Source organism: Topomyia yanbarensis, chromosome 2 (assembly GCF_030247195.1).
Source record: "Topomyia yanbarensis strain Yona2022 chromosome 2, ASM3024719v1, whole genome shotgun sequence".
Classification (NCBI taxonomy): Eukaryota; Metazoa; Arthropoda; class Insecta; order Diptera; family Culicidae; genus Topomyia; species Topomyia yanbarensis.
In genome coordinates this window covers 456,383,462-456,407,179 of record NC_080671.1, presented here as the reverse complement: position 1 = coordinate 456,407,179, position 23,718 = coordinate 456,383,462, and the positions used below count along the sequence as shown (strand labels likewise).

Genomic DNA, 23,718 nt, shown 5'->3' with positions numbered 1-23,718 from the left:
AAATACAACAAAGTAATGGCTCTCGATTTTAATAATTGCTCTTTAGAAGACCAACCTTATATTTTGGAAATACAACTTGTAAACTTATCATCGGGGTGTTTCCCCCCGGGCCCGGAGCTGTAGAGGGGGCCCAGACTTTGAACAGAAGGAATGATTCTATTAAATATTATTTCAATAACAATTAGTTTTAAAATTCAATTAGAGTTTGTATTAGTTTCCTCCAATTTATATCATAAAGTTAATCGTAAATTATATCATAAAGTTTTTACTGCACGAAACACTAATGAAAAGAAAACTTTGAACATTAGAACTCAAAAACGATTTCAACGCGCAGAAGGCAAATAGACAAGAACTTATTTATTAAAAGACTAAAATTTATTTTCAATTTCATACTGCAATATTTTAACCGACTACGGGTTCTTTAAATTGATTTTGATTCGTATTTTACTAAATAATTCAAAACTTTAAAATCTACGTGTTCCGGAGTCGAAGTTAAAACGCAGAGTCCTGTTAGCAGTTGGACACAGCTTCAAGCTGGAATTTTATTAGTAAGATTAACCGGTTAAAGTAAGTGACTCACATCCTACTCAACAAAATCAGTGCGAAACTTCTTCTAATCTCCGACAACAATAAAGCTTCACAGTACGCCCTTTTAGGCCTATTAATAAAGTAAGTAAATTCAATTCTAGTTCATAAATTCGCTGTGAGGTACTTACAAATTTCCTAACAGTAGTAATTAGTAATAATAATTGGTCGCACGCCGGCAATTTAATAGTTGAAAATGCAGTTAAAGGTTTGCAACGTGATTGCTCAGGCAATAGCGATTGGAAGAATGGCTGATTCCTTCTTAACGTTCAAGATTGTTCTCATCACGGTGAATACTGTTGGCAGCTGTCATACTCGGTCGTTTAGCGAACCCCTGTGGCGCTTCTCTCTGACCGGGGCAGTGCACCCGGTTCGTAACAGTCTCCTCCCCGTAATACTGGTCACCGGCAGTTCCTGAACCAGTTTTACTATCCTTTCTCACGTCGAGAACTGCTAAGTTGGAGACCGACCGACGCATGAGCCCACTTCGAGTTTGAACAATCGCCTTCCTAATTCGTCCATCCTTCCCGGCATGCACCTCTTGCACCCGGCCTCTGATCCAACCATTCCTTCTAGTCCCATCGACAACGAATACCAAATCCCCAACTTTGATTGGTTTTACATCACCGAACCATTTCGTACGACGAGTGAGTGTTGGTAGAAACTCGCGTACCCAACGCTGCCAGAAGACGTCCAGCTGATATTGTATCTGTTTCCACGAATTACGCAACTACCGGCTGACGAACACCATTGCTGCTGCCTAACAGAAAGTGATTGGGAGTGATCGCCTCCTGTTCTTCAGAGTCTAGCGGCATATACGTCAGCGGACGCGAATTGACGATGCTTTCAGCCTCGACTATAAGTGTGAGGAGTCCTTCGTCGTCCAGCTTTCGCCCCGACGAATTGACCGCCGCCATCGCTACCTTGATCGATCGCATCAAACGTTCCCATGAACCGCCCATGTGGGGAGCGCCCGGAGGATTGAACACCCATCTGGTTGTTGTATTGGTAAAAGTGGCTGCCATACCTTCGGCGATTTTCTGAATCTGTTCTTGAAGCAATCGATTCGCACCTTGGAAGTTCGTCCCATTATCCGAGTATACCTCAACAGGGCTTCCGCGACGAGCCACAAATCGACGCATACTCATCACGAACGCCTCAGTAGAGAGATTATATACAACTTCCACGTGTACAGCTCTTGTCGTTAAGCAAGTATATAATGCCACCCACCGTTTCACGTTGCTTCTTCCTAGTTTTACCAGCAGCGGACCGAACAGGTCAACCCCGACGTAGGTGAAGGGTCGAGTGAACAAAGCCAGACGTGCATTCGGAAGAGGAGCCATTCGCGGTATTCTTGGCATAGATTTTGCTATCTTACATTCCTGGCAATTTCGAGCAACGTTCTTGACCAATGGACGAAGTTGCGGGATATTATACAGCTGTCGTACCTCGTTGACAACGGTTTCACTGTTGGCATGCCGATATTGGCGATGAAAGTGGTCGACGATCAAGTATGCAAGCGGATGCTTTTTCGGTAGAATAATCGGGAAATTCGTCTGCATGGCGATATTCTTGGCAGTATTGAGGCGACTGTCAACTCGGAGGATGCCGTTCTCGTCCAAAACCGGAGTAAGTTTGTTTAATTTACTATTCTTTTCCAATGGCTGCCTGCGTTCAGGCGACAGATGTTGATTGCCGTGCAGCGTCACCATTTCATCAGAATAGACTTCCCACTGTGTCATGCGAATCAGGTGCGTTTCTGCCTTCCTCAACTCTTCCTGCGTAAGGTATCCTGCAGTGGTGTCTTGTTTCTTTATCCGCCGGTGTAAGTTGCTTACGTATCGAAAGACATACGCCAGTCCTCTCAGCAGCGTGGGCCACCTTGAGAATCTGTTGAAGTTAACTACTGGTGTTGGAATAGAGATCCCATGATGCGTATAGCATGAACGAATCTCTTCCTCAGTTATTGGGATGGCTACACGTTGCGGCGGCCACGTAGTTTCCGGCAGTTTCATGAACTTGTATCCACGGTACCATTCGTGGTCTGGATCGAGGGGTGGTCCGTGGCCCCACTTAGTAGCGATGTCAGCAGGATTCATTTTCGACGGTACCCATCGCCACTCGTCGACCTCAGACTCGCTGAGTACTTCTGCGACACGGAGTGCAACGTACTGTTTATAGCGACGGGGATCGCACCGGATCCAGGACAGAAACGTGCTAGAGTCTGAATGTAGAACTCTTCTAGCGATTTTCACCGGATGACTTTCTAGAATGAACTTCATCAGTCTTATTCCAAGTACTGCAGCCTGTAATTCCAGCCGTGGTATCGACATTGGTTTAAGCGGGGCTACCTTTGTCTTGGCGGCGACCAATGCCACCTTGATATCACCATCCGGCGGCACGATTCGAAAGTAAGCTACAGCTGCGTAGGCTTCTTCACTCGCGTCTACGAAGATATGTAGCTCCATACGATTCATTGCATTCAAGTCGTCGTTACAGTTCGGTCGCGTTTCCATTTGCACCGTTTAAAGTTTAACCGTGCGTGTTTTAATTTGTATTGTTTTCATTTATCATTGCTGCGTAAGTAAAACATGCCGTGCGCGATTAATAATTGTACAGTGAGTGACGACAAACATGTGTGGTACTGCCATGGATCATGCGGGAAAAAATTCCACGCTGCATGCGTTGGTGCTCAGAGGAATCATGAGCAAAGAATACTAACATACATGCTGCCAATATGCTACGAGTGCCAGAAGCGTCTCGTGATGGAGTTAAATTTCGATAAACTGTACAGACAACAACAAGAAGCCATCAACCTTAACAAGCTAGTTATGGAGTCGAATCACAAACTCACATCCACATTTAGCAACTTCAATGTCCGAGATGGATTTGAATGTATCGAAATGCTCTTAAACGAGTTGAAAGGCGAAATTAAAACAACTGCAGCTAATCATAATAACGCGGTTGCACACATAGCCAAAACCTCGGAGTTGTGGAATGAGCTGGCTGCTTCCAACAAAACTGGCAAAACTGATGTCGTTGCCACAAAAAATCACTTAACATCATTATTCGACATATCGATGAAAGCTACGAAAAACAACATCGCAGCCTATGTCAATGAACTGACCACCGATATGACACGCGAGTTGAAACAAATTTGTTCAGAAATTGAAAAGGTCAGCAGCGTGATAACTGACATGGCTAACAACTGTTCGGCTCAGAATATGAGTTATGTAAACCCAATATTCACGGATGATATTATCGATGAGTTAAAGCAAATTTCTAGTGCAGTAAACTCACTGGAACAAAAGACTGCTGCTTCACCCGCAACAGATTCCTCCCCTAGTTTAGAGGCTGAGATGTCCGTCGAGGCAGCCAGTAACTCAGGCTGGCGTTTCCTTGGCAACTCTAAGGTATGGAAATCTGATTGGTCCGAATACGACGCACGTAAATTGCGTCATCTCAATCAACAAAAAGCGGCGGAGAAAGCAAGAATAAAGAAGAAACGGAATAAACAGAGGCCCGCTAATGCACTTGACACCACCCGTAATAATAATACTAAGCGTCGCAAGAATCACGGTTACAAGCACCACACAATTTTCACCAAAAATAACGGATGTAATTACAACCACAGCAGATTTGCGTACCACGATAACAAACGCCGCGACATCGACAATCTTCCGTTGGATAGAGAGCTACTGGCTGAGGCAAAAAAAACGTTTTTCGAGGCCACCTTCAACTTCGTTCAGACCTACCATTGCATTCCAGAGAGGCGATGTTTTAAACCCGTGCCCTACCGACCAACCTAGCACCTCACATCGAACAGCTGCTGCCACACCTATGTACCCCTCCGGAATTGGCGCCTGTCAGTGTTTTTGCCGCTATCGACGCGCTCATTAGAGCAAGATAATAATGAATTGACAAATCATATTGCGATTCAAGATTTAGAAGAGGTAGAGCTAGGTCTAATTAATTCCCATTCAACTAACACTTCTCCAAGAGAATCTCAGTCAAGAACAGAAATCTTGGTCTATTGCCAAAACTTTAACCGCATGAAAAGTGCAGCTAAGATGAATGTGATTCAAAACAAAATATTAGGTTGTCATTATTCCGTAATTTTAGCAACTGAGACTAGTTGGGACGAAACAGTGAGAAGTGAAGAAGTTTTCGGGAGCAATTACAATGTATTTAGGGATGACCGTGATTGTCATGTATCTGGTAAGAAGTCAGGAGGGGGCGCTTTGATTGCGATTTCAGCAAAACTAAATGCAGAAGTTATCAAAACTATAAAATCAAAAGAATTCGAGCATGTGTGGGTGAAAGTACATGTTAAAGACGAAACTCACGTTTTCGCTTCGGTGTATTTTCCTCCAAATTTTGCTCGAAAAACGACTTACGAAAAGTTTTATCATGCTGCTGAATGCATTATTAATAGTCTTTCCCCGCACGTGAAAGTTCACATATATGGCGATTTCAATCAACGCGGTATTGATTTCATACCAGATGCTGATAATGAGAGCATCCTACTTCCTGTTGTAGGGGAAAATGAAACTTTGCAGTTCATTTGCGATAAATCTGCCAGTTTAGGACTTAATCAAATAAATCACATAAGAAATCAGCGACATTGCTATTTAGATTTATTAATGACGAATATAGACGAAGACTTCTGTGTAACGGAATCACTTACTCCCTTATGGAAGAATGAAGCTTATCATACAGCCATTGAGTTTTCTATATTCTTGCATGTTAACGACAGACCTGGTGATAGTGAATTTGAGGAGGTATTTGATTACGAGTCCGCTAACTATGAAAGCTTGAGGCAAAAAATTAATGCAATAAACTGGCAAATGATTTTAAGAAATGAAGAAAATGTTGAAGCTGCCGTAGACATCTTTTACAAAATATTATTTGAAGTCATTCACGAAGATATACCATTGAAAAGAAGAAGGCGTCACTATAACTCAAAACATCCCATCTGGTTTAATAGAGAAATCAAAAATTTAAAAAATCGTAAGCAGAAAGCACACAAAATCTACAAAAATACAACAGCGAAGATAACTTAACAAACTATTTAAATCTATGCGATCAATTGAACCTTGCCATTGATATCGCGTTTGAAGAGTACAATGCAAGAACAGAACGCAATATAAAAACTTGCCCAAAAAACTTCTTTAATTACGTAAAAACTAAAATAAAATCGGATTATTTCCCAACAGAAATGCATCTTGATGGAAAGGTAGGCGATAACTCAGAGGAAATCTGCAATCTTTTTGCAACATTCTTCCAGGAAGTTTACACTACATTTTCAGAGAAGGATCGAGAGCGTGAATACTTTTCATTCCTCCCAGAACTTTCAAGAGCTATTAACATTAAACAGATAAAAGTACATACAATCATGGATGCCTTAAAAAACTTGGATAGCTCTAAAAGCCCTGGACCTGATGGCGTTCCACCGGTGTTTTTAAAAACTTTGTCAATAGAACTAACCGCTCCTTTATTTTGGCTTTTTAACATGTCTCTAGAATCAGGTTGTTTTCCTAAAACATGGAAAAGCTCTTTCCTAGTTCCAATTTTTAAAAATGGTAAAAAATCCGATGTGCGTAACTATCGTGGAATAGCTATCATCTCGTGCATTCCCAAGATTTTCGAGGCGATTGTTAATGAAAATTTATTCCACCAAATCAAGAACAGAATTACCCATGTGCAACATGGTTTTTTCAAAGGGCGTTCTACAAGTACAAATCTACTCGAATTCATTAACTACACATTAACAGCAATGGATAACGGAAACCACGTTGAAGCTCTTTATACAGATTTTAGCAAAGCATTTGATCGCATCGACATACCCATGCTACTTTTTAAATTAGAAAAAATGGGGTTTGAGCCAGGACTTCTTACATGGGTACAATCATATCTTACAAATCGTGAACAAGCTGTTAGATTTAAAGGGATAAAATCAATCCCAATTCAAGTTACATCAGGAGTCCCTCAAGGGTCTCATTTGGGCCCGCTATTCTTTATTTTATTTGTGAACGACATTTCCTTCATTCTAAAAAATGTAAAAGTTCTTATATATGCTGATGATATGAAACTATTTCTAGAAATAAGAAATGGTGAAGACTTTCAGACATTTCAAAACGAAGTAAATATATTTTATACATGGTGTAATAAAAGCCTGCTGAAACTGAATGTAAAAAAATGTAATTCCATAACATTGAGTAGAAAGAATAATATACAGAACAATAGAATCTTATTGGGAAATCAACAAGTAGAAAAGTGTGACAGAATAAGAGATCTAGGAGTTATTATAGATTCCAAAATAACATTCGTAGATCATTATAACACAATAATTAACAAAGCAAACAGCACACTAGGTTTTATTAAACGCTTCAGCTATAATTTCCAAGATCCCTACACAATAAAAACATTATATGTAGCCTATGTGCGTTCAACACTAGAATATTGTAGTATAGTTTGGTCGCCTTTTTCAGCAACGCATGCAAACCGGATAGAATCAGTACAAAAGCAGTTTTTGATGTTCGCTCTTCGTAAACTAGGTTGGACTGGACTACATTTGCCATCTTGTGAAGCACGGTGCATGCTAATTGACATTCAAACCTTGAAAGATCGTCGTGAATTTTCTATGGTATCATTTGTAAACGACATTGTATCACATCGTATTGATTCAATCGAACTTTTATCGAAACTAAATTTTTATGCTCCTTCTCGACAACTACGTAACCGCAGCATCTTTTGTACAATTCGCCATCGCACTAATTATGCCAAGTTTGGCCCTTTAAACCAAATGATGAATATTTACAACAAACATTGCGAAAGCATTGACTTCACTATGTCGAAAACAAAACTTAAGCAGCAGTTTAAAGTAAACCAAAATTTTAACTAGTGTTAAGTTAGTTTAATAATTATTGTAAGAAACCGGTCTACATCTGATTGACGACTTGAAATAAATAAATAAATAAATAAATGTAGTGATCCGCGGTTGAACTATCGAGGTAACATCTGGGGATACGAACATTGTTGACTAATGGAAATAACCCAGTCCACTGTCGCCAGCGCATGAACGCTTCGCTATCGATTCGCTCATCCCACTTAACTCCTGATCGCCAGATTTGCTGCAGTAGGATTTTACCCTGAATTATGAAAGGAGCCAACATTCCGAGAGGATCAAAAAATGACATTAGAACTCTAAGAACCAGTCGTTTCGTTGGATATTCTTTTTTATCGATCAGATTCTGCAGATCTTTGTGAAGTACCACCGAAAAACTAAGCAAGTCCTCTTCCGGTAGCCAGAGTAAACCGAGTACACGCGTGTAGTTTACAGCTCCATCCATGTTCAGGTATTTAGGCTGCGACAAAGTATGTTCATCCAAGTGTTCGAGAACTACCTTACTATTGGAACGCCACCCGCGTATGTTGAAACCACCCGCTGTGTGGATCATCCGCACGTCCGCGGAAACTTGTTTGGCCTCGTGTTCATTGGGGAAACTATCAAGATAGTCATCGACATAGTGGCTTTTGAGAACCCCTTCTACAGCTCTGGGGTGAGACTCTGCGAACTCCGACGCGTTCAAGTTTTTTACATATTGGGCGGATGCGGGTGAGCATGCCGAACCGAACGTCGCCACGTTCATAATGTAAACTTCTGGAGGCTTCGAAGGATCGCTGCGGAATAGGTAACGTTGAGCGTGCCGGTCTTCTCAACGGATTAGGACTCTGTGAAACATTTCCTCGATATCGGCTGAGACGGCTATTGAAAACTGACGAAACCGAAACAGGACAGCGGGTAACACAGTAAGTTGATCAGGACCTTTCAGCAACATTTCATTCAACGATATGCCGTCGACCTTGGCTGAGGCGTCCCATATCATCCGGACCTTTTCCGTTTTCTTTGGATGTATGATTGCTCCAAGTGGTAAATACCACACTTTTCTCGGGTCGGCTTCTAGCAGTTCTGCTTCGCTGACACGATTGGAGTAACCGTTGTCTTCGTACTCCTTAATTTGTCGAAACAGATTCGCCTTCAGCACTGGGTTTCTGGCCATCCGGCGCTCCAAACATTCCAGTCTCTTCAGCGCCATCGAAAAGCTATCTGGGAATTCGAAGTTATCATATCTCCAGATCAAGCCTGTCTCGAACCTATCACCAACGCGAACTGTACTATGTTCCATTATGTATCGGGCTCTTTTTTCTTCATCCGACTCTAGCGCATGGTGAGGATGAGTTCCCACGTCCTCCTTGGCAAAATAGTCTTTGACGATGTTGTGCAGTGTTTCGTCGGTTGAACACTGGCAATCATGGTAGTTCAATGAAGGGATAGTTTCGCGAGATTTCGTTCCACCGTATACACTCCATCCCAACCTGGTGCGTACAGCAACTGGCTCCCCGACGTCACCTTCTTTTACCTGAAGAGGGACCATCAACCTTAGATTATTGATTCCTATTAGGATACGTGGCTCCGCGTCGTAATAACTGAATATTGGTAGGTTTCGCAGGTGTTGATGCTTACTCGACAGTTGCTCGATGTCCAGGGTTTGACGTGGAAGGTTGAGATTTTTCACCGTGCGCACGTCTTTCATTTCTAACTGTTGTGTGTTGCAGCCCGATACCGCCAGTTGGACGATCATCGACGCTTTTACTAGGCGTGACATGTTTCCGGTCCACTTGAGGCAGAGTGGTTGTGGATCACCACCTACCCCTAGCTGTTCCACCAGAGCGCTTTCGATCAGTGTTAAAGAAGAACCATCATCCAGAAACGCGAAAGTTTCTATGTCCACTTCAGGTCCGTGAAGTGTGATCGGGACAATTCTGAAGAGAATGGCTTGCTCCGAACAACGATGGACATGATTCTCAGCGTTCGCTGACGTCCCTCGCCTTGATTTGCTGTTTTCCTCGCATATTTTTACCACTCCGGAATAGAGTGTAACACGACTAGCATTCCTTACTACTTCGGACATAAACTCCCCGAAGTCCTGCAGGTTGACCTCCGCGACCTCTCGTGTGTATGCGGCCCAATCAAGCCTCACGTGTACGGGCAGCTTGTCGACCAGTTCGAGCAGCAACGATGGGTTTGAGAGGTGAGCGCGTTGATTGGCTGCTTCCAAGTGATCGCACAAGCCTTGAACCGCTATTCCGAAATCGATCAGGGATTCCAACTTCTCTGCTTTCGGAGCAGGAACAGATCGTACTTTCGCCAAAAGTGCGTTTATCAATAGTTCAGGACGACCGTATAGTAAACGAAGGGTTTCTATGATGTGTGGGACTGACTCCGGGAGAAGTAAACGGCTGCGAACGGTTTCCAATGCCGGGCCTTTTAGGCATCTTTGCAATCGAATGAGGTTTTCCGCGGGACTGTATCCACAGGCAAGAGTAGTTGTGGTAAAGTTACTAATAAAGACCGGCCAATCGGCAGGATTTCCGGAGAAGGATGGCAGGTCACGGGGCATTACCTGTCTCGCAGCCAATTGCGAGGAAGAGGGTGCACAATGAGTATATTGTTGTTTTATATTGGGAATGTCAGCTGGGCCAAGTCCAAGTTGTTGTACTAGCGACTGAAGGTTTCCATCTTCACTTAGGCAAGGCTGAATTTCATCTTGGTCCTCATTGATGTCGATGCTATCGGACTCTCCTGGCGTGGTTAGCAAGGGTTTACCCGATGCCCGTGGAGTTTTAGCCACATTTGGAGTACCTGAAGGTACAGAATCCCGAACCAGCAGATGTAGCTTCGTTGGAGGAAACCGCGGTTTAGGTTGTCCCATTAACTGTGGTTTTGGTATAAACGAATTTCCCTTCGACCACAGTTGTTTCGAAGACGGTAATTTTGGCGTCGTCAGCTCCGGAATCAAGGGCATCGGATTTGATTTCTGCCTGTCCGCTGCCGATCGTTCCAACAGCGGTGGCTTCGGACTGTGTTTGGGAATCGCGCCCTTGTTGTGCGATTGATTCATTTCATTTGCTTTACAGGATTGCATCTCATCGGGCAGAGCGGCCGCTTGTTGATCCTCTACACCTACAGCGCCATCTTCTTGCCCTGTTTGTTTCCGAACCCATTCTACAACATTCGCCTGGGCATTTTTACCACTCCGGAATACTGCGGAATACTTGCGACTGATACGGCTTCTCCCGCTGGGAAGATCGTCTTTCGCATCCAGCTCCAGCTTCTCTTCCAAAATACTGTATTTCTGCTGGATGTAGACGAGGTCGGATTGCGATTTGAGTTCCAGATTCTTCCTCTCCGCGTCACGCATCTCATTCAACTTGGCTAGTTGCAAGGTAAGTGCTCTTGCTTTTGCACTACCGGTGGTGCTTTTGGACGCAGCACTGCTAGCTAGATGATTTTCTTGAAGAATTGTTCCGGAGTCGAAGTTAAAACGCAGAGTCCTGTTAGCAGTTGGACACAGCTTCAAGCTGGAATTTTATTAGTAAGAATAACCGGTTAAAGTAAGTGACTCACATCCTACTCACAAAATCAGTGCGAAACTTCTTCTAATCTCCGACAACAATAAAGCTTCACAGTACGCCCTTTTAGGCCTATTAATAAAGTAAGTAAATTCAATTCTAGTTCATAAATTCGCTGTGAGGTACTTACAAATTTCCTAATAGTAGTAATTAGTAATAATAATTGGTCGCACGCCGGCAATTTAATAGTTGAAAATGCAGTTAAAGGTTTGCAACGTGATTGCTCAGGCAATAGCGATTGGAAGAATGGCTGATTCCTTCTTAACGTTCAAGATTGTTCTCATCACGGTGAATATTGTTGGCAGCTGTCATACTCGGTCGTTTAGCGAACCCCTGTGGCGCTTCTCTCTGACCGGGGCAGTGCACCCGGTTCGTAACACTACGGATAGATTTAAAAAGCAACGTTTTGCCTTTCTCATATAAAGAAAGGCTATGCAATCACTGTAAAAATCGACTTTTTAACCGAGGCCCGGAGGGCCGAATGTCATACACCATTCGATTCAGTTCGTCGAGATCGGCAAATGTCTGTGTGTGTATGTGTGTGTGTCATTTAAACTCACACAATTTTCTCAGAGATGGCTGAACCGATTTTCACAAACTTAGTTTCATCTGAAAGGTATAACGCTCCCATAAGCTGCTATTGAATTTTTAGTTGATCCGACCTCCGGTTCCGGAGTTACGGGGTGAAGAGTGCGGTCACACAGCAAATTCCCATATAAACTGGTACCACCATGATGTTAAAATGATGTAAAACATATTAAAATTGATGTAACATTACTCTAGTTCGCGGGTATGGATCACTAATGATCAATCAAAGCAGCTTTGACCACATTGGCCACCTATGACGGTTCATGACGCCCCTGGGGAACTCGCCAAGTTCCTAAGCTAATATCACAACCATTCCCCAACGACTCGCTTCGTCGGAGCTGCTTTCGGAGTTATGGCTTTTTTAGAGGTTTAGAAGAGCCCAATCTTAGCCCCACCATATCCTAGCAAAGCTCCCCAACTCGCAGTAGGACCGTGGGGGGGGGGGGTTCGTTAAGCCCCTAGACTCCTGTCCTTCCTGTCCCTGCTGCCTCCCAGTATGTATGTATGTATGTATGTATGTATGTATGTATGTATGTATGTATGTGTGTGCATGTGCGGATTTGTTAAAAAAATGTCCGCATCGGTTTCTCGGAGATGGCTGAACCGATTTTTAAAAAAAACTAAGATTCAAATGAAATGTATAATATTCCCATAGGTTGCTATTGAATTTCATTTTCAACCGACATCTTGTTCCGGATTACGAGTTGAAGAGTATGGTTACAAAACAAAATTTGTTGATTTGTCCACATCGGTTTCTTGGAATTTTCTGGACCGATTTTGACAAACTTAATTTTAAATGAAAAGTCCATCAGCTGCTGTTGAATTTTGTGTGGATCCGAGTTCTGGTTCCTGAATTACAGGGTGATACGTACGATCACGCAGCAAATCCCGATTCTAACGAATTCTGCGATGAATGTAAAAAGGTGAAATTTTTTCCAAAATGTAAACACAACTGTTGAATTTGTAGATCTAGGTCACCAACAGTCATTCAAAGTCTCTTTGGCCACACTGGCCACCATCGACGGATCCGGAAGCATCCAAATTCAGAATAACGGTTATATTGAATTCTCGAAAATGACTAGACCGATTTGATCAACTTAGTCTCAAATGAAAGGTGTTGCGTCCCCGGAAACTGATATTAAATTCCATCTCCATCCGACTTCCGGCTCCGGAGTTACGGGTTGTGGAGTGCGATCACATAGAAAACTCCGATTCAAACCGATACCGCGATGAATGCAAAAAGGTGCTCTTATATATACTTACCAAGTGTAATAAGAATGAAAGACATTTCCATAATGTTATATTGTACGAACCAGCTATTAAATCATAGTTTGGAGAAATGAGAAAGGCACAATTGCACCTCTAGGTGGATTAAAACAGGTTTTTTAAACTAGGCTATACCGTTAAAATAAAATCATTAGTCCAATTGCGATTTCCTATCTTTTCAGGACGATATATGACTTCTATTTCTATTTATTTCAATCCGTCGTAACTGCTAAATGAATCACAACAGAATCTATTAATTAGAAGAAAGATGAAAACTCAGAAATTTCCTTTAAGAACGCTCAATTCGTCAAATAGGACTTGAGAAACAAGAAAAAAACATGAAAATCCACGATTAAAACGATTCATAGTAATTTTTCATGTTCAATTGAAAAAATATTATTTAAATACGAGAACCCGAAAGTTTCTTTTCATCTTTAACTTTCTAAATTCAAATAAATTTTTCATTTTTTTGGCATTTCGTCGAAGAAATTCTATATTCTCCATATAATCTGGAGTTTCTATTGTTTCGAGCGTTTTCTCTTTTCTTTGTTTCATATTTGCTTTTTTTGTGTCTTTATTTCGTCCAGGCTTTTCATTCTTTCTATTTTCTACATTTAATTATTTTTACCATTTTTGTTTCTTTTTAAAATTTATGTTTGTTCCATTTTCTCAATTATTTTCATCTTTTCATGTTTTTTATATCTTTTTTTCTTGAGTTTCATTTGTTTCTTTTTCATGCGTTTGTTTAATTGATTCCTTTAAATTTATTTAATTTATTAGATTAAACTTTTGCTTCCTATTATTTCACCTTTTCTATACATTTTTCATTAACCTGTTTTAGTATTTCTCTATCCGCCCTTTTTCCATATTTTCATTTTGGGTTTCTCTCATTAGCTTAAAATAACCATTTCGCTATTTTTTCGCTTTACTTTTTTCATGTTGTGATTTTTTCTGTTCTCCATTTATCAGTTTTGAAATTTATGCTTTTCTTGTTCATGGATTTTTTCAATATTTTCCTATTTTTCTTTATTTTTTGTTCAATTACATTTAACATTTTGCTCATTTAAACGGCATTGAATTCCATATTTTTTATTTGGGTAATATTTTCATTTGAATATTTTTTCCATTATTTTGATCTTTTTGCGTTTTTTGAATATTTTCTGTTTTCATTTTCATCAAATTTTATATTTTTTCCACTTTTACTTTATATAGATTTATTTATTAATTAGCACATTTATTTTTAATTTTTTCGATTAGTTTTCTGTAAGGTAATATTCTTATTTTTTCCATTTCTTCTAGCATTTTCTTTTTTATCCATTTTAACCATTTTGATTTTACATGTTTACTATGACTTCACTTTTGTATGTTTTTAGGTTATTTTCACTTGTTCCTGTTTTCTAATTTTTCTTTACGCTATTCCATCCAATTGTTCTCATTTATTTCTATTCCTATTATTTCCTTACACTTATTCAATTCTAAATAAGTTCATTTAAAAACAATAACTTTTTGATTTTTCCTAGCTAGTTTATTTTTATATATTTATTCCATCTTTGTTATTTATCATTTCGCCTATTTTGATTTTTTCCTGTTGTTTTATTTCGTTACTAATTTTTATGTTTCAAACATGTTCAACATTATTGTTATTTTTACGTCTTGCTCAGTGGATCCATTTCGTTCATTTCTATATTCGTTTACTTTTTTGCAGTCTCGTTTTCATAAATTTTTTTTTGTTTTTTCATTTTGCTTCTTTTTGCCGTTTTTCGTGTTGTCAATACTCATGATATATATTTTTTCATTTTGTTGTCACCCGTTTTTCGTTATTTTAACCATTTTGCAATATTTTACTATTTCTCCAATTTTTGTCTAATTTCATTTCCTTCGCTTAATTTGATTCTTTCAATTGTTCAATCTGTTTTATTTTGAAATTTTTTTTTTTAAATTGTTTACATACTTTCAAATTTTGACTTTTCCATTGTTTCAATTTTGTCCATTTTCTGTTCTTTCTCAGCTTTGAATTTTTTTTTCATTTTGGATATTAATTTGGGACTCTTTGCATATTATTAATCTTTTTCCACTATTTTGTATGCCATTTTTTAGCTTTTTCGTTTTGTATCATTTTATCTATTTATTTGTTTTTCCTGGTTTGTTCTTTTTTTCACCTTCAGTTTTATTTGAAACGGCTCAACGCGTTAGCAAAACTGAGCCGCGAGTCTTTTAATTTTTTTTACAACAAGTAAAAAAATTAATTCTAAGAATGTCGGTCTGTCAGATCTTAAGGACGCAGTTTGCTGCTGCGTGTTGAGAGCTTTTTCGTTGGTGGTGAAGCCGCTTGGGGGTCATTCAGTCTGCCTTCTATCGCGTTATCGTTCCCGTCCATGTCGTCATCGGTACTACTTTCTTGCTGTTCACGATCAGAGGTTCTTATTTGTTTCTTGTTCTTACGGGTCGCTGTTGTATATCCGTCTTCATCGGTATTTGCTTCTTTATTGGCGATGCTAGTTGTTGGTTTGAGAGCGGTTGTAGTGGTCGTTGTACCTACATTATTGGTTAATTGAATCGTTGTTTTTGGTTTATCTGAAGGTGTTGGTGGCTGCTTGTTAGAGTTGGCTGTAGTAGATGAGTTTTGACTAGTTGCGTCGGCGCATGTTTTTTCGTAGTGGGCTGTATGGTTACAGAATTGGCATGTTGGGGTCTGCCCGGGATATGTGATTAGCGTTGGTTGCTTGTAGGTCACGCCATCCTTCGGTGATTTGCATTCGATAGTCATGTAAGAAGGTACACTGAAACCTCCATTTACGAATTCTTTTTAGATTTCTTACAAAAGAAACGTATAGGATTCGCTCAAACTTTGTAAACTTTTTTTTTGCGTAATATTCGATTTACGTAACTTTTTTTACGAATTAAATTCGAAATAACGAACTCTTTTTGAAAAGTTTGAGTTCGTACACTCCAGCATGAAGTTATATACTTATGTATTCTTAGTTAATTGTTACTAATATAAGTTGGGTATTTTCGAAATGGGGTTGACGAGTGCATGACGGAAATCGATGTCTTGAGCCATTTTGGAATCCAAGATGGCGACTTCCGGTTTAGATAAATTCTCTATAACCTCAACAATATGGGTATTTTCGGGATGGGGTTGACGAGAGCATAACAGAAATACAGTGAAAACCCGTTTGTATCAGCTCCATGGTGAATTTTAGGCTGATAAAACAGGGACATTGATAAAATCGGGACATATATTTTTCTGTCTTTTAATAAACTGAAGCCCTTCAAATGTGCTTCTTTGGTCCCTAGATATAGCCTCGCAAGCTTTTCTGATTATTTACTTTAAGTTCCCCTTAAGGGGGATGCAAAATTTAAAAAAAAAATATTATTGTTATTTTTGCATTTTTCGGATCTCTATGATAAAAACCTGTTTTAATCCACCTAGCGGTGCAATTGTGCCTTTCTCATTTCTCTAAACTATAGCACGGAGGCTTTTTATGTTCAACATAGTTGTGGAAATGTCCATTACATTCTTAGTACACTTTGCATTTATACACAATAGCTTGCCAGCCACGAACTTGATGAGCTACGTGTCGACGGTGAAACACTTGAAACAAAAAATATCGTACTTCATTAGCCTAATCAGTATTAGATCAATGTTATCTGCTTGCTAACTCATTTTGTCATGCGGGGGTGGGTATGTGAGGTGGGCGAAAGTCCCATGAACGAACGACTCCCCAGCTTAAATTGGTATGCTTTGTGATATAGTGATGGTTTAAAGATGATGGGGTTGAAAGGGAGGGGTATGAGGGCTGAGGGGTGATTTAAGAAGATTTTTAAGAGAGGAGAGTGAACGGTAGAGGGGGGGGGGTGTAACCCCTCTCCTTAAACTACGCCCCTGTTAAAATCCAGAAACCTTTTGAGAGTCAAAAAAAAATTATTAGAGCCGGGATTAGGTTGACGTTTTTCAGAGTGATTGCATAACCTTTCTATATGAGAAAGGCAAAAATATATGCCCAAGAAAGCATTTTCTCGAATTCAACCTGGTTAGTCTGCTAGAGCCCATCAAACTACCAACTATCAATTTTCATATGAAGCTGATAAAATCGAGTCAAAAAACGGATAAAATCGGGGGTAGACAAAATCGGGGGATGATAAAATCGGGTTTCCACTGTAGAACCCATATTGTTCGTTATCAAGAATATTACTCAACCAGCAATCGTCATATTGGACTTGGAAAAGGTTCCAATTATCCATTTTCAGCTTCTACTTGGGAAGCCCATTCCAAAAATATCCATATTGTTAGGGTTATCGAGAATATTGCTCAACCCACGAATATTAATAAGAATGTGAAGCAAACTTTTTTTACGAACTAAATCCCAAATAACGAACACTTTTTTACGAACTAATTCAATTTACGAACCCCCGGTTTGGTTCGTAAATGGAGGTTCCAGTGTATTGGTTTAGTCACAATACGAACGCCGTTGGGAATGCCGGTGTCATTCGTAATAGATTCTACTTCTCCATATTGCGACATGATTCGTTTGATGAAATCTTCCTTCGTGCGCGGGGCCAAATCATCGATACGCACGTCCACCATGTCGTTTTCCATATGCACGGGGATCTTGATTCTGGTGTTATTAAATTCAACCTCGTGTTGCATGTTGTTCTTTGCAATGAAGTTTTCGGCCTGTGCTAAGCTTCTAAACGTAATCAAAACACAGTTTTTTACGTGATGTAGCTGAATATACATTAGACTGGTTCAATTTTTGACTTTTAGCTCCACCAGGCTCTACTGATTCCTTTTATGGTCCTTAGTAATTGTGCAAATTTTTGTATCGATCGGTTGTGTCCTCGGACCCTCCAAAAATTTCAAAGTTTACATGGAAGTTTGTATGGAAAATCGGTTAACATTGTAAATAAATTCTTAAAAAAATCACCTCATCAATCAATTAATCAGAACTCTATTTATTTCTAAAGGTTTCTTCTACTGAACACATTCGAGGAACATTGTAAGTTTATGAAAATTCGTTGAGAAAAGTTATAAGTAAAGAAGCAGCATGACTTCAAAATAAGTGGATTTTATTATTAATCATAGCAACCCTGTTTGAATGTTTTTGTCAGCTACGCTATCGAACAAATGAGATGATGTATTTTTAGAAGTTGGCGATGTTGTAGCTCACCGACTTGGCAGAATGTGTTGGTTTCTTAACGAAACGTAGGTGAAATCACATGGATAAATATGAAAATATTGATAAATCGGCTAGTTTCAATGCCACTCAAAATTTTGATATTTAAAAGGTTTTACGATCAAAATTTGGTCGACTAAAACTTGACGCATTTCTTTTCAGAATACTCAACAAATTTGAAAAGCCCTCATTTGCAGAAAGACGCCAATTTTTATTTTATCATTTGCTCTTCATTGATAAAAGTGTTTTCCAAGCGAGAGAAGCAACACAGAGAAATTTTGCTCGCATATAGCCTGAATACGAACTACTTGCACGTCAAGTTAAGGACATCATTAAAAGTGACCAAAACAACTGTCACCAGCGTAATGGCAAACGGAAGTAATAGTGGTGGATATTTTCAAGCATTTGAAGCTATCGAAGTTCACAATTATCTGGTTTAGCAGACTTTCTGCACCTGTGGTTTGAAAAGCGACATTTTCGTTGCGATCGAGCCGGTCAACAAGCAAAATTACTTGAAAGAGTGTATGAAGAAACGTCTGCTACCTTTCCTGAAGCAACACGATCGTTCCACGCTATTTTGGCCGGATTTTGAATTCTGCCATTACTGAAAAAGGAAATGTAGTGATATGACGCCTACAAGGGTCAGGTGGCGCCCAAGGACATGAACCCTCCCAAAACAGTAAATCTCGTGGAATATTGGTCCATTTTCAAGTGGAACCTGAAAACGACCCAAAACTGTATAAGTAAACTGGCGCTGGTGAACAAAGTGGACGAGGTGACTGTACATAATTTGATGGCAAAAGACAACTTGAGTGGTAAGCATGACTGCCCCTTAGCCCAAAGGGTCTGGGTTCAACACCAGCCGAGGTCGTTTTGAATTTCTGAGGTGAAAACTCAGTATCACGTCATTCTTCTCAAGGGAAGTTGAGTCGTTGATTCCGGTCCATGTGTTGATGAACCGATATCTAGTAATTCCAAAAAAACATTGGAATTAACGGCACTAGGAGTATTCTCCTAGAGTTCTCCACAAAAGTTTCTATCCATTATACAAAACTAGGTTTTCCAATAGATTTCGAGCTTAACAGGCTCTGAGTTCGAAAAATCTATAATGATGGGCCCTTATGCTGAGCCCCCCGGGCCCATAATCTCTCTCTACAGCCCTGACTATTGGAGTCGACCGTAGACCAGTGAAAGACGCTTTTGTATAAACTCTGGCAATATAAAGTAACTTGTAGTTGACAGAGAACCAGGTCGCCAGGACGGTTCCGAGATAGAAATTGACGCGGTAATAGGTTGTCGACGAGTTCATATATCTTGGAAGACTAGTGACATTAGTGACAAGTAAAAAGCGATTTGCGGCTGTAAGCGGCATCTTTTACGATTTGCGTATTCAACTGAAGTCCTGCAGCCTACGGACACACAAAAAACTTTGCACATACATATCGCTGGTACTCCCTGTTGCTCTGTTCAGATATGAGGTGCGGTCGCTGACGGAAATAGTGGGTGAATAGAGAACAGTAAGTATAGTTATGTAAGGTATGTAAACTAGGCTCGACGGAACTATCCAAGTCAGTCTTGGATGTCACATATTCGGCAACATCTAATTTCAGAAACTGTAGGAGATGGCACTGGGCCTATGGCCTTCGACTGGCACGGTCCATTCTCATTGGTTCGGAAGTCTTCTTGGCTGGTTGGTAGATATGTGTTACTACTTGCAAGTTGATCAATTCGCTTGGGTGGGGGACATGTTGAGACTGCTAGTTGTCGACTCTGTTGACCTTGTGTATGCCAATGAAACGATGATTTTTAAGAAAGGTATGCCAGTACTCCGTTTATATGCAGAAAATTGTGCGTGACAGGTCTCCGAGAAACTATATAGTTTACTCACACATACCGATGAATTCCCAGATGCACTAGTGTCATGCGAAAATAATGGTATTGACAGAATCAAAATCAATTTTTGAAGTATCTTCTGATTTCTGCAGAAGAACGTTGGTCCTCGGGACAGGAGACAAGTAACATTGATTGTTATTCATATATATAACCAGCTTTCGACCACAATTCGTATCGGTCGATTGCATTACACTACGCCTAGACAATTGGATGAAGGTTAACGGCTTGTTATCAAAATTCAATTTGCCTTTCGCAAAAAGTAGGGTTCGAATGATTTTCCTACGCTGCTTTTGGCGAAAATTCAACTAGCATACGCTCTAAAGAGTAACTGGTTTGTGTATTCATGGCCAATAAAGGAGCATACGATTCTGTAGCAATTGTTATATCGAATAAACTTCACCGTTAATTCTAAGTAACTATTCGTATAATTTCGTATAATTTTAAATACCTATTTGTATAATTTCGTATTTCCACAAGATGTGGTTTCTGTTACAGAGCCACAGCTTTGCAAAACACAATCAAATTTGCAATCTGGCTGAAAATTTGCGTATTGAGTTCTCCAAGAAGGAAATTGAGCTGGTTTTCAATGAAGCATGGTTCAGCTCAACTTCAGTTTCTAATAAAGGATAGAATGATCGCTGAAGTTTCGCGTTTAAGTACCTGAAGGGTAGATCGATTCATAATGCATGGGAGCTACTGTTTTGGTTCAGCCGCAAACACTCATTTTATCAACGTGGAACGAATACAGTAGTATTGTTGGCGTATTGCCCGAAATCGAATTCCATTTCTGTATGAAAAGTCTTGAGTGAAATTGCTGAGAAAAAACGCCCCAGGGTTCCAATTCATTTATTATCACGAGAAAGTTAAAAACTAATTCCAAAATAGCAAAACGCCGCAGCAATTGGGATTAAAAAAGAATCTAAATTCACGTATGATAATTCCACAAAACAATGGATTCTTAGGGATTGGAGGTAAACTCAAAATCTACGGATCTGACCTTATGATGATATTCCTTAAATAGTCGAGGATGACGTCATTCATAGAAGCTTAGTGTGGTGGGTGCTCAAATCTGTCGTACAAGACACTGTAGCCATGATGCTACTTGTTTGGCAAAAGAACGCCTACTGATTCAAATAGACACGCACGCGGCACATTTATTTATAACTTTTCGTGTTCGATTTAGTCACATAGGTGTTTCCTATTGACGGCTCTGTCTGAGAAATCTGCCTCTGCCTGTAATTTTCCTTTTTTTCGTGAACTATTCAATTTTATCTATTTTCAAAAGACTGCTTTCGTTGCAGAGGTATTACATTATTACCAATATTTAAGTTAGGCTTGACTCGGTGTTTGGTCACATATCTCCCCATAGTGCAACGTTTCGAAGGGATATCACTTGATTTTCAGGAGAAAGCTGGGTTTAAAACATAAATTAGTTATAGTTTTCTCATAATACAAACATCAAATGTTCTCAGGACTACAAATATTTTCGTTGCTAAGAAGGATGTAACATTAAATTTGTTTCCGTGAGTGGCTCTGCTTCACACTAAAACGCAAAAGCTATTTATAGGGAAACAACCGGCGGGCGGTATCGTCGTCCGACCAGGGACGATCTGCAACACGGAGTGAATGAGTGTTGGGGTCGTACGAATAATTTTACAATACTCGCCTGTGATTTTGCGACATTTTAGCTGTTGTCGTCAGACTCACAAAATAAGATTTTTTTTGGGCAGAATGTTTCTCAAATTGTCAAAACAAAATCCCATCAGGCCATGTCGATGGGTCTAAAGCTGTATTTTTTTAAAAATCAATGTCCAGATTAACTTTGAAGGAAACGAAGGTCATGTTATTGATATCCTTCCCTTTGGCAATCAATTTTACCACCTCAGGGTTCTGCAATATTTTAAGGTTCTTTCGTACCATATTGAAGTTGAAAGCGCTGCGTACTAGAATTGAGTTTGTATTTCGTTGCAGGAAAAACACTATTAATGATTTATTGGGGTTAACTGTTGGTCCAATATGAAGACACCATTGCTCAACAACACATAAGGTTTGCAGCAACAAATAAAAAATGCTTTTATGCAAACGATAGTGATCATTATGTGATAATCGCCGGTGAAATCATATGTCGGAAATGAAAGTAGTGACTGCACACCACTCATCCACAGAAGCTCAATTTCCTAATCTCTACTTGTCGCAACGGTGAGCACAAATGTCGGTTGCTAAGCATTGCGTGTATCCAGTTCATGATATATACAAAAGTACAACATGACCTCATGCTTCTTCCAAAAAGGATTCAAAAGCACCTTCAATATTAATAACAACTCCTAAACTACAACAACTACTTTAAACATTTGTTTTAAGTATTCATATTCGCTTTGAAGGAGAACACTGAAATGATTCCATCTTCCGAACACTTACACGGAGTATAAACTTTCAAGCGCACATCTGATTGATACGGTTGTCACAATTCTACGAGCTAATGCCCCTAAAATCAGAACTGTCTAAAAGGAGTTTAAGATCTGTCCTCGGTGATGGTTTCGCACAGCCTGGAAAATGTGTGTGTCAAAAATGCAGTTGAGTACTAAATTCCTATTCGTCAGACGAGTATTTAACATTAGTAGTTCTCATCGAACTGCCAATAGAATCTTTCGATATGCCTATTTAATCTACGCTCAGAGGATCGAAGGGTACTTCTGTGAGCTTTGTGATCCGACTAAAATACCTCCGACCTGTTTCCGCGTCTGCGATTTCAAGCTTTTCTACACAACTTTTTCGGTCTAGCAAGTTCGGCATCCTACCAAGGAGTTCCCCTGTTAGTACACATAAATCGAAGCGGACAATCCTTGTATGCTGGTATGCTGCTACTATGAGTGAGTTTATTTTATCAACGTTCTTCTCCAAGTCACTTGGCGATTAAATCGTTGAAAATACCTAGTCGACAAGCTCTTTTCGTAGAGGTCCAAGTTCTTAGATTCACAATATGTAACGATATCTAGCAATCCGTTAAAACGATCCAACATGATGTATTGATGACAAAATAACGGCGGCTCGTGTTAGTTTGGTACGAACCAGTTTGCCCACTCATACGTAATACTGTCAGAGCAGAGAGTTACATTTAACACCTATCAGTTCGTGAAAATGCTGGACGATCTCCTGCATTGAGTATATGCAGATGATGATGATATGATACAGTAGGATAGAACTCTTTCGAAATCTTATGCAGTAAATATGCCAAACAATAGACGTATTTCCTGTTTATGTTATCGTGTGAGTCTGATATGACATGCGTCAATAGTACTAGTCGCAAGTATACATACACAAGTAATTTCATGAGGATTATGACATTTTTGTAAGACATTCCAGAGATGTATAAGTTCAACTGATTCTTCATGTTGACGACATTGTTTTCGCTTCTAATTCTCTTCAAAAAATGAATAGAATCAAATGGCGTTTGGGTCAAGAATGTTAAATGGTATACAAGAACTTGGCAATAGTCTAGGTCTGAGGTCTCTAAAGAACATCCTTATCTCGTGTTGATGGGGTGCTTGACTCATTTAATGCTGTCATTACGTCGTTATCAGTGTGGTGCATTGATATTGATATCAGCATCCTTGCTTCATTCCCAAGAAACAGTAACACAAAAAATCTCGCTTGGAAAAGTAAAATACTCGCGTTTGAACGAAACAAAAAGTTCATCCTACCATTCAATCCAATGCGTTGAATAGAGATAGCA

The 23,718-nt window shown here is 39.8% G+C and overlaps 1 protein-coding gene across 1 annotated transcript; it reads right to left on the bottom strand.

Moving 5' to 3' along the window:
• Positions 1-847: 847 nt before the first annotated feature.
• Positions 848-3,101, bottom strand: LOC131681156 (uncharacterized). Its single transcript, XM_058961867.1, has 2 exons — positions 1,320-3,101; positions 848-1,264 (listed from the first exon to the last, which is right to left on the bottom strand). Exons 1-2 carry the CDS (start codon positions 3,099-3,101, stop codon positions 848-850), a joined length of 2,199 nt encoding a protein of 732 aa, XP_058817850.1.
• Between the last annotated feature and the right edge of the window lie 20,617 nt (positions 3,102-23,718).

Excerpts from the sequence above, each read along its gene's own strand:
- LOC131681156 (XM_058961867.1), bottom strand. The coding sequence starts at position 3,101 with ATGGAAACGCGACCGAACTGTAACGACGACTTGAATGCAATGAATCGT. Across the intron at positions 1,265-1,319 it reads GCAATGGTGTTCGTCAGCCG|CGTTGGGTACGCGAGTTTCT; the intron begins GTAGTTGCGTAA and ends GTCTTCTGGCAG.